Source organism: Vombatus ursinus, unplaced genomic scaffold, assembly GCF_900497805.2.
Source record: "Vombatus ursinus unplaced genomic scaffold, bare-nosed wombat genome assembly UNPS02014805.1, whole genome shotgun sequence".
Taxonomy (NCBI): domain Eukaryota; kingdom Metazoa; phylum Chordata; class Mammalia; order Diprotodontia; family Vombatidae; genus Vombatus; species Vombatus ursinus.
The window spans coordinates 5222680-5236716 of record NW_020954583.1 but is presented as its reverse complement, the minus strand read 5'-3'; the positions used below and the strand labels follow the sequence as shown (position 1 = coordinate 5236716).

General features: G+C 33.9%; 1 protein-coding gene across 1 annotated transcript in view; it reads left to right on the top strand.

The window, feature by feature from the left end:
- The window catches only part of CADM2 (cell adhesion molecule 2), a 291062-nt gene that overhangs the window by 92873 nt on the left and 184152 nt on the right, over window positions 1-14037 (top strand). The window contains exons 3-4 of the mRNA XM_027874175.1: window positions 4518-4670; window positions 7603-7740. Of these exons, the coding sequence (XP_027729976.1) occupies window positions 4518-4670; window positions 7603-7740 (291 nt within the window). The remainder of the gene's footprint in view (window positions 1-4517; window positions 4671-7602; window positions 7741-14037) is intronic.

The following is a 14037-nucleotide window of genomic DNA, read 5'->3' as shown; positions in this document are numbered from 1 at the left end:
ATTCTCTTGTGCAACAGAATGAAAAATTGCACTCTATGCAAAAGGAGACCACATCCAGAAAATTTCCTTAGTGGTGATCATTTTTTATATAGATTTATTTTGAGGACTTGGAAAATTCTTGTGAGAATTTAAGCCTATATCATAATTCAACTTTTCTTTCTTTCTTTTTTTTAACTTTAGCAGGTCAGTATAACTAGAAAAGTGAAACTGCATGAAAAATATAGATCTGCAATAATGTCATTTTTAAAAGTATATGCAACTGTAGATATAATTTATGTTTGGTCAACAAGCATTTTTTTTTATTAAGCACTTATGTGCCAGCACTGTACTAAGTGCTGGGGACAGTGTATGTTTGTCTAGTAGGTGCTTAATAAATGTTGGTGGAATCTCTTTTCATCTTTATCTTCTGGCTTCCCTGACTTGCTTCAAGTCTCAGTAAAATACCACCTTCTATAAGCAGCCTTTCCTGATTCTCCCTTAATACTAGGGCCTTCTGTCTGTTGATTATTTCTTATTTATCCTGTATATGTTCTGTTTATTTTTAGTTGAGTGTCAATTGTTTGACCCATAGATTGAGCCATTTTAGAGTAGGAACTCTTCTTGCCTTTCTCTGGATCCCTTGGGTTTATCATAGTGCCTGGCATAAAATAAATTCTTAATAATTGTTGATTTTTACGATCCTAACTATCTATTGAATATCTGTTATGTTCAAGAAAGTAATATTTGATGACATATCCTCATTTAGGGAAAAAATAATATTCCTTTATACAATTTGGTTATTTCCAATATTGAGATGATCATTAAAGTAGGACTTAAGTAGTAATTTTCTTTAATTTCATGAAGAATCTCAGAGTTGAGATTGCTATTAGAAGCCCTCTCATCTACCTGCTGTTTGAACAAGAATCCTTTTTGTTATATATCTTTGACAAGTGGTCATTTGGTTTTTGCTTGAAAATATTTAGTTAAGAGAATCTCTGTTACCTCCTGAATGACACTTTTGCAAAGCTTCAATTATGAGAAACTTTTTTCCTGCCATTAAACCCAAACCTGCAACTTCTGTAATTTGTTCTTTATTCTCTTGGCCAAATGCAACAAGTCCAATATCTTTAGCACATGACATTGCTACAAATAATTAAATACAGCTGTTCTATCTGCCTAAATCTTTTCTTTCCTGGCTATTTATACCCATTTCCTTCAATGGATCCTTCTCTGACATTGTCTTTAGGCCTCTCTCCATCTTGGTTGCCCAGCTATGAACTAAGTCCAGTTTTTCATTTGTAAAATGTGGTGCTGAGAACAGAACATAAAATTTTAGTTATGGATTGAACAAAACCAGCTACAATGAATCATCACCTCCCTAATTATGGGTATTCCCCTCTCTTAATTAAGTTCAAGATGCTATGATTTTTTATTTATTGCAATGCCATGTAGTTGCATTCATAGTATACTAACATCTACAAAATCTTTTCCATAGGAACTTCTTTCTAGTCACATCTACTCCTTTCTTATACTTTGAAGCTGATTTAAAAAAATTTATCCCTACTACTTTTCATCTTATTAGATTTGACCCAGTTTTAATCCCTTGAGATCTATTTAAATCCTAACTGTCATGTAGATTGTTAGTTCTCCATCCAGGTTTTGTGTCATTTTCAATTTTGACAATATTGCCATCTTTTCCTGAAGAAATTTTATTAAAGGCTTTGCTGAATTTTTTTTTCTTGACAAATTCTTTTTTTTATTTTTAAAAATTAATTAACTTATTTTTAGTTTTCAACATTCCCTTCCATAAGATTTTGAGTTTTAAATTTTTTCCCTCTTCCACCCTTCCCCCTTTCCCAAGACAGCATGCAATCTGACATAGGCTCTACACATACATTGATATTGAACATATTTTCACATTAGTCATGTTGTAAAGAAGAATTAGAATAAATGAGAGGAACCCCGTGAAAGAAGAAACAAAACAAAACAACAACAAAACAACAATGAGAACAAATAGCATACTTCCATCTGCATTCAGATTCCAAAGTTCTTTCTCTGGATGTGGATAGCACTTTTTATCATGAGTCTTTTGGAGTTGTCTTAGATCCTTGCATTGCTGACAAGAGCTAAGTCTATCAAAGTTAGTCATCGCACAATGTGGCTGTTACTGTGTGTACAATGCTCTCCTGGTTCTGTTCACTTCACTCAGCATCAGTTCATATATGTCTTTCCTGGTTTTTCTGAAGTTCACCTGCTCATCATTTCTAATAGCACAATAGTATTCCAATACATTCATATACCACAACTTGTTCAGCCATTCCCCAGGTGATGGGTATCCCCTCAATTTCCAATTCTTTGCCACCAAAAAAAGAGTTGGCTTTGCTGAAATCTTGGTTTATTAACTCTACCCACCCAACAACAACAGAATTGAACTTTGGCATGACTTGTTCATGGTAAACCCCTGCTCATTCCTTTTGTCATCACTTTTTTTTTCTGTTTCTAAATGGTCACAAACTACCCCTTAACAATATAAGTGAGAATTTTTCTAGGAATCAATACTTACTGGTTTTCAGTTTTTAGATTCTACTTCCTTCCTTTAAAAAAAATAGAGACATTTATGCCTATTTAGTCCTGTGATACCTCTCCCATTCTCCCAATACAAGTTCACCAATCATACCTGCCAATGTATGTTAAGTAGAAACAAATCTCTTATACTCTGCTTCTTTAAATCATAGCATCAGAAAGTTGATTTTGTAAAAGTGTCTAATCCAAGCCCAGTAGAAGCATTAAACTTATTTCACACACACACACACACACACACACACACACACACACACACACAGAGACACACACACACACACAATGTTCTCTTAATTAGCTTGAGAGAGGATTTTCAGATTTCATTAGGATAAATAATGCTTCATGGTCAGCAAAGAAACATTGAACAAATGTCTGAGTCACATTTGCTTACAGAAACAGAGGAGTTTATGATGATATTAAAGATTAGGCTATGATCACCAAAGATTGTAGAAATGATATTATTAAAGAGCTTAGATTTATTGGTTAATAAAGATTATGCAATGACATGGTGGAAAGTGTGCATCCTTTGGATTACTAGACCTAAGTGATTAAGTGTCTTAGAATTTGTTACCAGAAGTTTGCTATCCTTTGTAATCTAACAAACAACAAATCTTTATATTAAAGATACAAATCCCAATACATCTTTGAGTATTCAATAGTTTATCTATATGTGTAACATAGAATCATTAAACATAAACTAAACATAACTGCTGCCTACAATTGCCTAGATGTCACATTGATCTATACATTTATAAGAACACCCATAATCTCCAGACTACATGGAACTGAAAAAAATACATATTTGGGAATGGGAGGAGGTATGCGTCCTTTACGTTATTCTGCCTGCTACTGGAGTTATCCCTAGATATGTTTTCTTTCTAATATTTTTAGTCAATTATAAAATGCAGTCATTTTTATTCACCTGAGCAATAGTTCATTGAACACTAAAGTATAAAAGAATAATAGTAGGATAGTGACATCCTCAGTCTGTTTCTATCTGAAATCAATCAAAAAAGATGAGAAAATGATAATTATAATAATGTTGTGGTTCAGTCATTTTTCAGTTGTGTCTGACTCTTTGGCAAAGATACTGGAGTGGTTTCCCATTTCCTTCTCCAATTTACTTTACAGATGAGAAACTGAGTCAAATAGAGTTAAGTGACTTGCCCAGGGTCACATAACTAATGTCTGAGGCCAGATTTGAACTCAGGAAGAAAAGTCTTCCTGACTCCAGGCTTGGCTCTCTATACAGTGCAATACCTCATTGCCCTGTTATGATGATGATGATGATGATGATGATGATGGTGATGATGATGTTTCTGTCTAAAAAAACATTAAATATAAGATGGGAATGAAATGATGATATTAGTTATACTGATAGCAATAAATTACATGTGTAGGATGCTTTAAAGTTTTAAAACCCTTTGTAGTACATTTGTTGAATTAAATTATTTCTAGTTATCAGTTCTATGAGAAATATCTTTGCCAGAGGTTTGTATTAAAAATAAATACATTGTACCTTTGAATTCCTAGTATATTCCATTGTAAATGTGAACTCATTTATAACATTATCATTATTCTCAACAAAAAACATGTATTCAGTGGTTGTTCTGTGTAAGGCACTGTGCTAGGTGCTATTATGAAATTGAATAAAAACTGATATTTTTAAGGATCACAGGGAATGTATTTTTCTAGTCTGTTGTTATCACTAGTGCAATAACTTAGTAACGTCTGATATAGAATTCTATTTCATTTGAACTTGTGTTGAAAAATGTTCCAGGAAACAGTTCCTAGAAACCTGTAAGAATTGCCTGGATTTAACAGAAATGTAGTTCAAATGTGGGGTAGAAATAAATTGCTTAGTAGACTGAATTACAATGTATGATGTGTAGCTTATTTTATTTTAATAATGTTGTATGACTCATTTTTTTTTAACATGTCTTCTTCCCTACTCCCAGCTCTAAGGGACAATAGGATTGAACTGGTTCGAGCTACATGGCATGAATTGAGTATCAGCGTCAGTGATGTGTCTCTCTCAGATGAAGGACAATACACCTGTTCTTTATTTACTATGCCTGTCAAAACTTCCAAGGCTTTTCTCACTGTACTAGGTAAGTGCAATTGACTAAGGATATCAAAGTAATATACCAGAGAAATGAGTACTGTCATAGTTCAGATCACAAATCTGTAAAAATTATTTTGAGGACCATTTTCATGGATTTTTCTTTTTAGAACTCAAACTCAGAGACCTATTCTTTTCTTATCTTTCATTTAATGTTACTTCTGTTTGATGGGCATCATTATTAGGAAGGGACAAGATTGTGTTTTATAAAATATGGCTAATAGGACTTTGCTCCTGACCAATTGTATTAAAAAGAGTTGGTAAACATCTTTACTGTTGTTGTAAAATACCACAACAGGGGTCACATTTGAAAGCAAAAGTTGTTTTGTTTTTTTTAAAGAGCTTCCCATTTTCCTGATGTTTTCTCCTTAATTATATACTTCCCAAATTTATTCTCCAGACTTGTGTCTTCTGCAGTGTACGTCGTTAGTTGTATTTGTAGTTTGCTGCCTCTTTTATGCTTCATTCTCTAAATGTTGTGCTGTTTTCCCAAAGGTTAAAGTGACACAGAAAAAGCAATCCATTCATAGAGATGCCTAGGAAATAAAGTTTCAGTGCCGAGTTCTCTCTGATTCCACGAACGTCACTTGCCCAATCAGCTAAAATTGCTACAGTTCATTGAAACACACCTGTGTACTGAACAAGTTATACGATTTTAAAGATTGATTTTTTTTTGTCCCTGAGCTTGCCTTCCTTCTTGGATAGGTAAAGGCTGAATGTTGCATTTAAAGCAACTAATGCATGCTGTTCTTTTGGCTGGGAATATTAAAGTTAATCCAGCTAGAGAATTGGTTTTGTGAATAGGATATGAAATATGTTTCTTTTCGAGTCCCACTGAGACTATTTTATAAAAATCTTCAGAAGCTTGCCATTAAGGACAAAAAAATACCCACTAAAAATTGAGTATTTCAGGATAACAACTGCCTAAGGTTAATGTATTTTTCTGTAGAGAGCCACCTTGAGATCCCAAGAATAGATGACTGAATTCAGCTTATTAAATGGTCGTAAGACATAGATGAAAAGGCACTTTTCACTGTCAAGCCAAAAGATGGAAAGAAACATAACCAATACCTAGTAATCAGTGTAGTTTGATATGTTTTGCTTCTTTTCTAGTATTTATTTTGTCCCCTTTCCTGCCCCCAATGTGTAGGAGCTTTCCTACACCTTTTTTTCATCTATTTAGAGCTTATTTAGAGCACAGTTTGGCTTTATCAACACTTTTGGAGGATGACATTTTCAAAATTCACAATGATTTCCTTAAATGCTCACTGCCTATTAAAAAGTATTGTGTGTTATCTTTGTAATCACATGTTGAACATTGTTGTACATAAATCTTCTGACTAATTACAATTTCGCTTTGGCAATTTAATATATGGGTATCATGAAAGATGATGAATCTGTATAATGCAGAGGAAAAATGTATGACTACATTTCTGAGGAAAACTACAGCAGGGTAAATTGATCCTCATGTGAGTCATTCTGGTAACAGCACCTTTGTGTGAAGAATAGGTAGGTCACAACTTCTAAAAGTGAATTAGTGATTAAAACATGCATTTAGGAATATCTTTAGAACCAAGTTTTTCCCTAAAAATGATAACTATTTTATAATTTCTTCTGCTATGGAATTGTTTATAAGTTATGTTTCCATTGAAAGGTTTGGTGACTTGTCCATTGTCAGTCAGTCAATAAACATTTATTAATGGTCTTCCAGGCACTATACTAAGCACTAGGGATACCAAGAAAGGTCAGCTCATCCCTGCTTTCAAGGAGCTCATAGTTTAATGGAGGAGACAAAATGAAAACAACTATATACAAATAAGCTATTTACTGGGAAAACCAGAAATAATCAACAGAAGGAAGGCACTACAGGCAGCCAGGTGGTACAATGGGTAGAGTGAAGTATCTGGAGTCAGGAAGATCAAACACTTACTAGCTATATGACCCTGGGCAAATCACTTAACCTCTGTTTGTTTCCATTTCCTCAAGCATAAATTATTTTGTTATTGTGAAAATCAAATGAGATAATATTTATAACATAGTAGATACAATAAATAAGTGTTCTCTTGTTCCCTCAAATTAAGCTAGATGAAGAAAGGCTTCCTACAGAAGATGTGATTTTAGGTGGAACTTGAAGGAAACCAGGAGGGAGACAAGAAGGGAAAGAATTCCAGATATGGAGGACAGCCAGTAAAAATGCCCAGAGTTGGGAGATGTGTATCCATGGAGGAAAAATAAGAAGGCCAGTCATGGGGGAATGGACTTTTCTTTTAATTACTAGGATCATAAGCCCAAGACAAAAAAAAAAAGATTTTCATTAAACAAGAAATTAATAGTAATAGGATCATAGATCTTGAGCTGAAAGGGACCTCAGATGTTTCATAATCTAACTGCCTTATTTTATGGATGAAATGAATGAAACCTAAATTGTGTAGAATCAGAGTTTGAGCCCAAATTCTCTGACCCCAAAACCAGTTTTCTGTCCTCTGTACCACATTGCTACTTCGATTCTTTCAGGAAAAAAAATTAATTTACAAAACTATTATTTCCTTAGCTATTTTATGCCCTTTATAATCATATCTACTTTGAATTGAACATATTAGTGTTTTTTTTCTGGCAGAATTGGATTTAAGATAAAGTTATGTTTTATATATTGCTAAAAACCACCTTAATAATAATCCAGAATGATTTAGATCAACTATTTAGTTTATGCGTACTCTGTGACATTCATTTTATTATTCTTGATTGGGCTTTTACCCATTCATAAAATATAGAACTAATTATGGTACATAAAATTCTTTAGTACTCTTGGCAGCTGACCTAGTTTAGCTTTGTCCTTGTCAATATTAGTCCAAGTCTCACAGGAATGAATTGACAATAGCAGATATGTTTTTGTTTAATATGTTTGTTTGCTTGTTTGTTAGGTGTTCCTGAGAAGCCTCAGATTAGTGGGTTTTCATCACCAGTTATGGAAGGAGACTTGATGCAACTAACTTGCAAAACATCTGGAAGTAAACCTGCAGCTGATATCAGATGGTTTAAAAATGACAAAGAGATTAAAGGTAAGGAAAGGGAAATGCCACTACAATGCAAAGCAATGTGTTTCAATTTGACATGGATTGCTAAGGGATTGCATTTTAAATTTGTTTTTAAGAGTTTCCTTTTGTGTGTCAATCATATATTAAATGAGATTCACTCAGTCCCTCAATTTAGTATGATTGGAAGTTGTACAATAGATGACCAAATTGTTGTTTGCTGAAATTAAAAAAAAAGTAATAGTACAACATTAGGCTCTCCATGTTTGACCAAAAAGAATGAAATTTCATAAACCTATGAAAATTTGGAGAGTTGCTGGGCAGATCACTCTAATGCAAAGATTAAGTATAATTGAATTGTCCTTCATTTGTTGTTGGTCAGTGATTTCAGTCATGTCTGACTCTTTGTGACCCCATTTGTGGTTTTCTTGGCAAAGAAACTGGAGTGGTTTGCCATTTTCTTCCCCAGCTCATCTTACAGATGAGAAAATGGAGGTGAATAGGGCTAAGTTATTTGCTTGGTGGCACATAGCTAGTAAGGGTCTGAGGCCAGATTTGAACTTAGGAAAATGAATCTTCCTGACTTCATACTGGGCACTCAATCCATTGTCACCTAGCTGCCTTGTCCTTCATTTACAATGGTTATTAAAATATGTATACATTAAAATATGTATATTTTTACATGTATTTATACATAAACATTTTCAAGTATGTTTTGGTTTTTTGTGTTGTTACCTAAGTGTAGGTTGGGAGACAGAATTTTGGTCTCCAAAATTCAGAGACTGAGATTAGAGTAACATGTACGTTAAAACCCCATTATAAGTACTTGCTTATACCAAGGATCAATTTTTGTTCCCTAAATTGTGAGTGAAAAATGTAATTTTTTCCAATTATAACTATGTTTTTAAGATATTTGGCAATAAAAGATGAGCCCTTGGGTAATCACCACCACATAATAATGTTAATTATTTTTTAGGATGAGCAGATCAACTCTTCCAATGTACAGATAATTGAGACAAATACAAATACCTCATAATTATGTTTTATCCCTAAAAATGTTTTTAATTAAGGCAACATCATAGTATTTTAGCTTTATAACAATTCTCATCTTCATTTAAAAAAAATCAGTGAAAGTTAGGGTACAGAATTCTTTTTCTTTTTTTTTTTTTAAGTCAAACATGTAGGTACAAACTAAGTAGGAAGACTTAAAAATGCAGACACTCAGGAAATTGTGCTATGTGAGTATTGATGAACCAGTGAGGAGATATCACAACATAGTAGTCATAAACAGCTCTGCTTTGAAAAACCTTGGGGAAAAAATAAGAGCTCAATTCACTACTTGCTCCTATAAATTTATCTTTGTAGAACTAGTATCTAACTATTGGGTCCAATAGTAACTGTGTATCTGCTTTCATTATGGCAAAAACTTCGATTCAATCTGTCTATGTGTACTTCCCTCAGGTTTTTGATGAGAAAGAACCCAAAGAGCTTGAAGTCATGTTACTGGTTTTTAAGTATGGTCCTGCTATGATAGTCAATAATCAGAAAGACATTATCTGTGGCTATCATGTTTCAGTACCACTTTGACAAAATTCCTTTGAGTAACATTTAAATTGCAATACATTAGACTCCTCCTCCAGTCACCCCAAACTACTTGTCCACTCCTAGATCCCTCCCACAATCTTTCTGCATATAAGGTCCTCTACCAAATGCTCAGATTCTTAAAATCTAGCCACTGCTCAGATTCTTAAAATCTGGCTCACTTGCATTAGCAATTCAAATGCTTAGATTCCTTAAGAGTCTGCTCCATATGATGTTCTAATAAACCTTGTTTGTGGCTGAAAGTAAATAAATAAATAAATCCACTGAGATACAATTTTTAAGAAAAGAAAAAAGAATGGAAAGAAAAGAGGTCTGTGGAGTTATCTTGTTTGAAAAGCAGAGAAGAAAACAGGAGAAAGCTTAGAATGAAGTAGGACAACTTTGAAAGCTACAGGTTGAACTTACCACATATTTAAAAAGAAAAGCAAACAGTACCTAATAGAGATTCACCATGTCATGTAGGATTTTCTATTTCTATTCTCCTGTATAAATGGAAATACCCATTTTAATTGGTGTTTGCTAAGATGAAAATAAAAATAAAATTAAAAAATAAATGTTTTAAAAAATTGTAATGCAGTACACAATGAAAGAAAAGTCATACAGAAAACCCAGTCTTTTCCTCAAAACTTGTCTATTGAGTTTTAGACTGCTTTAAGGTAAATACATGTGTGTATACATTTCCAAATGTGTACATACATATGTACACATATATACATACATATGTTTTGTAATTATTTTTGCAGAAAATATTTTATAATAAAAAAGATCAGCATAAGAAACTTTGTGTAGGATGTGGAAATCTTTAATTTAAAAAAAGTGCACATTTGTCCATTATCATCTTATGGCTGGTCTGTACTCTTGTCAAACTTAAATAGATAATCCAGAAGCAAACTGAGATTTTTATACTTAAACTTTAAAAAATACTTTCCAATGCCTATGGCAGTATTTTATTGATAAGGATAACTCGTATTTAAACTAATCTTTACCATTCAAATAAAATATCATACTATTTCTAAAATTGACTTTTAGTAACTAGTATGTATAAAGGAGCCAGCTAGGTGGTGCAGTGGATAGAGTACTAGGTCTAGATTCAGGAAGACTCTTCTTTCTGAGTTCAAATCTGGCCTCAGACACTTACTAGCTGTGTTACCTTGGGCAAATCACTCCCTGTTAGTCTCAGTTTCATCATCTGTAAAATGAGCTGGAGAAGGAAATGACAAACTATTCCAGTATGTTTGCCAAGAAAACCCCAAAAGGCATCACATAGAGTTGGACAAGACTGAAAAACAACTAAACAACAATGCATAAATTATTGTAGAGTGATTTTCAAATTCCATTCTTTACTTACCTTCCCACACATGCAAATTTTGAGATAAACTATTTTACCATGAATCCTGACAGGTAGTTATGTATCCTTATCATGAATACCTCTCTAGACAGGAAACTTACTACCTCCTCAAGCAGCCCATTTCTAGTTAACTCTGATTTTTATAGTTTTTCCTTTCATGAAGCTCAAATCTGCCTCTTTGCAGCTTCCAGCCTTGTTCCCTTCAGGCCAAAGAAAACACATCTTTACTCTGGTGCCAAATATAACAAAGCCTCTTCCCCATTATATGTCTTTTAAGTACTTGAAAAGAGCTATCTTATCCTCTTGAGGTTTCTTTTTTCCAGGATAAAAATCCCACTGTTCTTCGGTGTATTCTCTTGTGACATGGACTTGAGACTTTCTTCATGTTCATTGCCCTCTTCTGGCTATCTCCCCTTTATTAACGTGCTTTCTAAACTATAACAGTTTTCTTTACCACCCCCTCCTCTTTGAAAGTTTTAAACATAGTACTGATATTCTTTTTATTTGGTTATTATCCTGCTTGAAGATATGAAGACAGTCTAGCCCACGATTTATTTTAGCATTCATCGCTACTGTAGTGTCAAATTCCTCATTAAATTTTGATAACCTCATGACTACACTTCATAGTATATAGTCACCATTTACTTCTGGACAGCCAAGTTACTACCTATCCCACAGGATTGTTGTCAGGAAAGTCCTTTTTAATCCATAAAATGCTGTGTGATGGTAGGTGGGAAGGAGGCTTTTGGAGGTGGTGAATTATTATTACTAACTGCTTTCTTCTGATCTTTTGCATGTTATCTGCCCTAAAAACCATACCACATGTTCCACTAAATGTTTCACATTTCCTTTCATAACTCCATTCTCTCTGGCCTTCTGTTAATTCTCCAATGAATGTATGAATAAATAATAATTTATTAAGTTGTGACTGGTTGTCTATAGAAGCAGTTCCCAAATTAATTTGGCTACAAATATTTTGGGGCATTGGAATATATTACTGAAATTTGTAATTACTGAATCCATGAGTAAAGAATGTCATATTGACAAAGGAGAATCAGGTAACTTTTAAAACAAAATGGATGAATGTAAATCTATTTTTCTACCAATATATTAATATTTTAAAAGCATATTAATAAGATATGATTTCTTATTTACATAAAGAAAAATGTCAGTAGCATTGGATTTTTTCCCATGATATTGCATTCATTTTCTAGATAATGAAAATTATTAAGGATATCATTTGGAAAATACTAGTCTATATTGTCAAATAGCTATTTGGTTCTATAAACATTTTATTTATAATCTAATATAGACAGTATTGATGAAGATAGATTTGAAAAGCTGATAAGACTAAAACAGTGTTCAAATATATATTTTAAAAATTTGAAAAACAGCAAGTAACACTATGGACAGATAGCATTAAAAATTGTGTGTGTGTGTGTGTGTGTGTGTTTGTGTATGAGGTAGATAGTGTAAAACAAAATACTAGAAATTCCATGATTAGACAAGGAGATGAGACAATTTTGTGAATTGTTTTCTATTCAGTTAGAAGAAAATGCATTAATTATTGTCACATATTTGTGAGTCATGATCCTTGGTCTAAATTACTCTTTGCTTAACCAGGCAATCATTTCCTGAAAGAACTAGTAGGATTTCAGAAAATCCACAATTGAAAAATGAGAGCATGGACTGTTTTGAGTTTCTATCACAATGCCAAACACAGCTCTAGATAAATACTTGTTGAATCCAATGAAATTGAATATATATGTGTGTACATATGTGCACATTTATACATTATACATCTATATTGTACATGAATATATACTATATAAATAGAATTAAGATTCAAAGATTTTTATTACAATTCTTTATCTATACTGTGTGGTGGGTAGGAGTATAGGGAAAGACTCCACTTCCTTCTATATATAATCTCTCCCAAACTAAGGCTCAGAATCACAAAATCTCAGAGTCAAAAGGAATTTCAGAAGTAATGTATTCCAACCCATATCTGAGCAAAAAATCCCCTCCAGACAAGGGGTCATACTGATTTTGCTTGAAGACTTCTAGTGAACGGCAACGCACTACCTCCCAAGGCAGCCAAGTCTACTTTTGGGTAGTTCTGATTGTAAGGGATTTTTTACATCAAGCCTGGATCTACTTCTTTCAAATTCTACCCATCACCTCTAGTTCTGCCTTTTAAGACTAAGCAGAACAAGTCTAATACTTATTTCACTTGACAGCCTTTCAGATATTTGAAGTTAATTATATCTTTCCTAAACCTTCTTCATTCCTTCGGGGCCAAGCTAGGGCTTGTCTGTACCACATCTCTCCTCAGTAACTCTTTCACATGTACTCCTTGAAATCATACTTACAGTATGTTATTCTTGGCATGTGCATTCACTCAGTCCTTTTCACCTGGCTGCTGATGGCCAACATCTATTCTTTCCACAGTTTCTCAATTGCTGATACCATTCTATATATATGAATCCTAGCTCTCTGTCTGTATTCCATACTCCCTTCTTTAACTGCCAAAAAGGAGTACCCCTACCTCGTTGACTTCTAACTTGACAGCAGGCAATTGGCCATGTCTTCCTGCTGTAGGCAGGCAATTGTATCCCTCTTTTCTTGCCCCCACTTCTTCATATCTACTACCATCAAACACATACAAGGTGCTTTTCCTTTCCCTTTTGCCTCTGTATTTGCCCAACTCCTGAAAGTATTCCAGTTATAAATATCATTTTCACATCCTCCTTCCCCTTTCCTAGTGAATGAATTGTTTAGCTCTTGCTGACCTGCATAGGAAAAGGCTCTGACAACATATTTAAGTCTTTCCTGATTTTATATTTATTTAGTTTTTTGTTATTCCTCATAGAAGTCTAGATACTTATATGTACCAGTCTACTTTTCCCATTAGTCCCCTTGTCTAGTTCCCTAGGACTATAATCCCAAAGAGGAGTCTAAATTTAATGGTCTTGATCATTGGATTCTTCTTCCCCTTTCTGGATGGAAGAGCTCCCTGAACCTTATACTTAGGATAAGAAAGACATTAACCCACTCTTTCACACTCTTGTACCTCATTTTGGACTACTGAAATATCTTCTCCATGTCCTGGTGATCTTGGGTTCTAGCTCCTATTTTTGTAATGAGGGCTTTAAGGTAAGTATGAGCCTCACTCCTCTGAGCCTAGTCCAGGGGAAGGCAATGCCTAGATCACCCATCACAGCGGGGACATAAACACTTGTATGTAATACCCTGGATACTCCCCCATCCCCACCCCATATAAAAAATGTGGATCAGGAATTCCTAGAAACTTAAGGCTTTCATCCATTCCCAGGCACCACTAATTATGCTGTCTCTCCATGAACTCCCCTTTC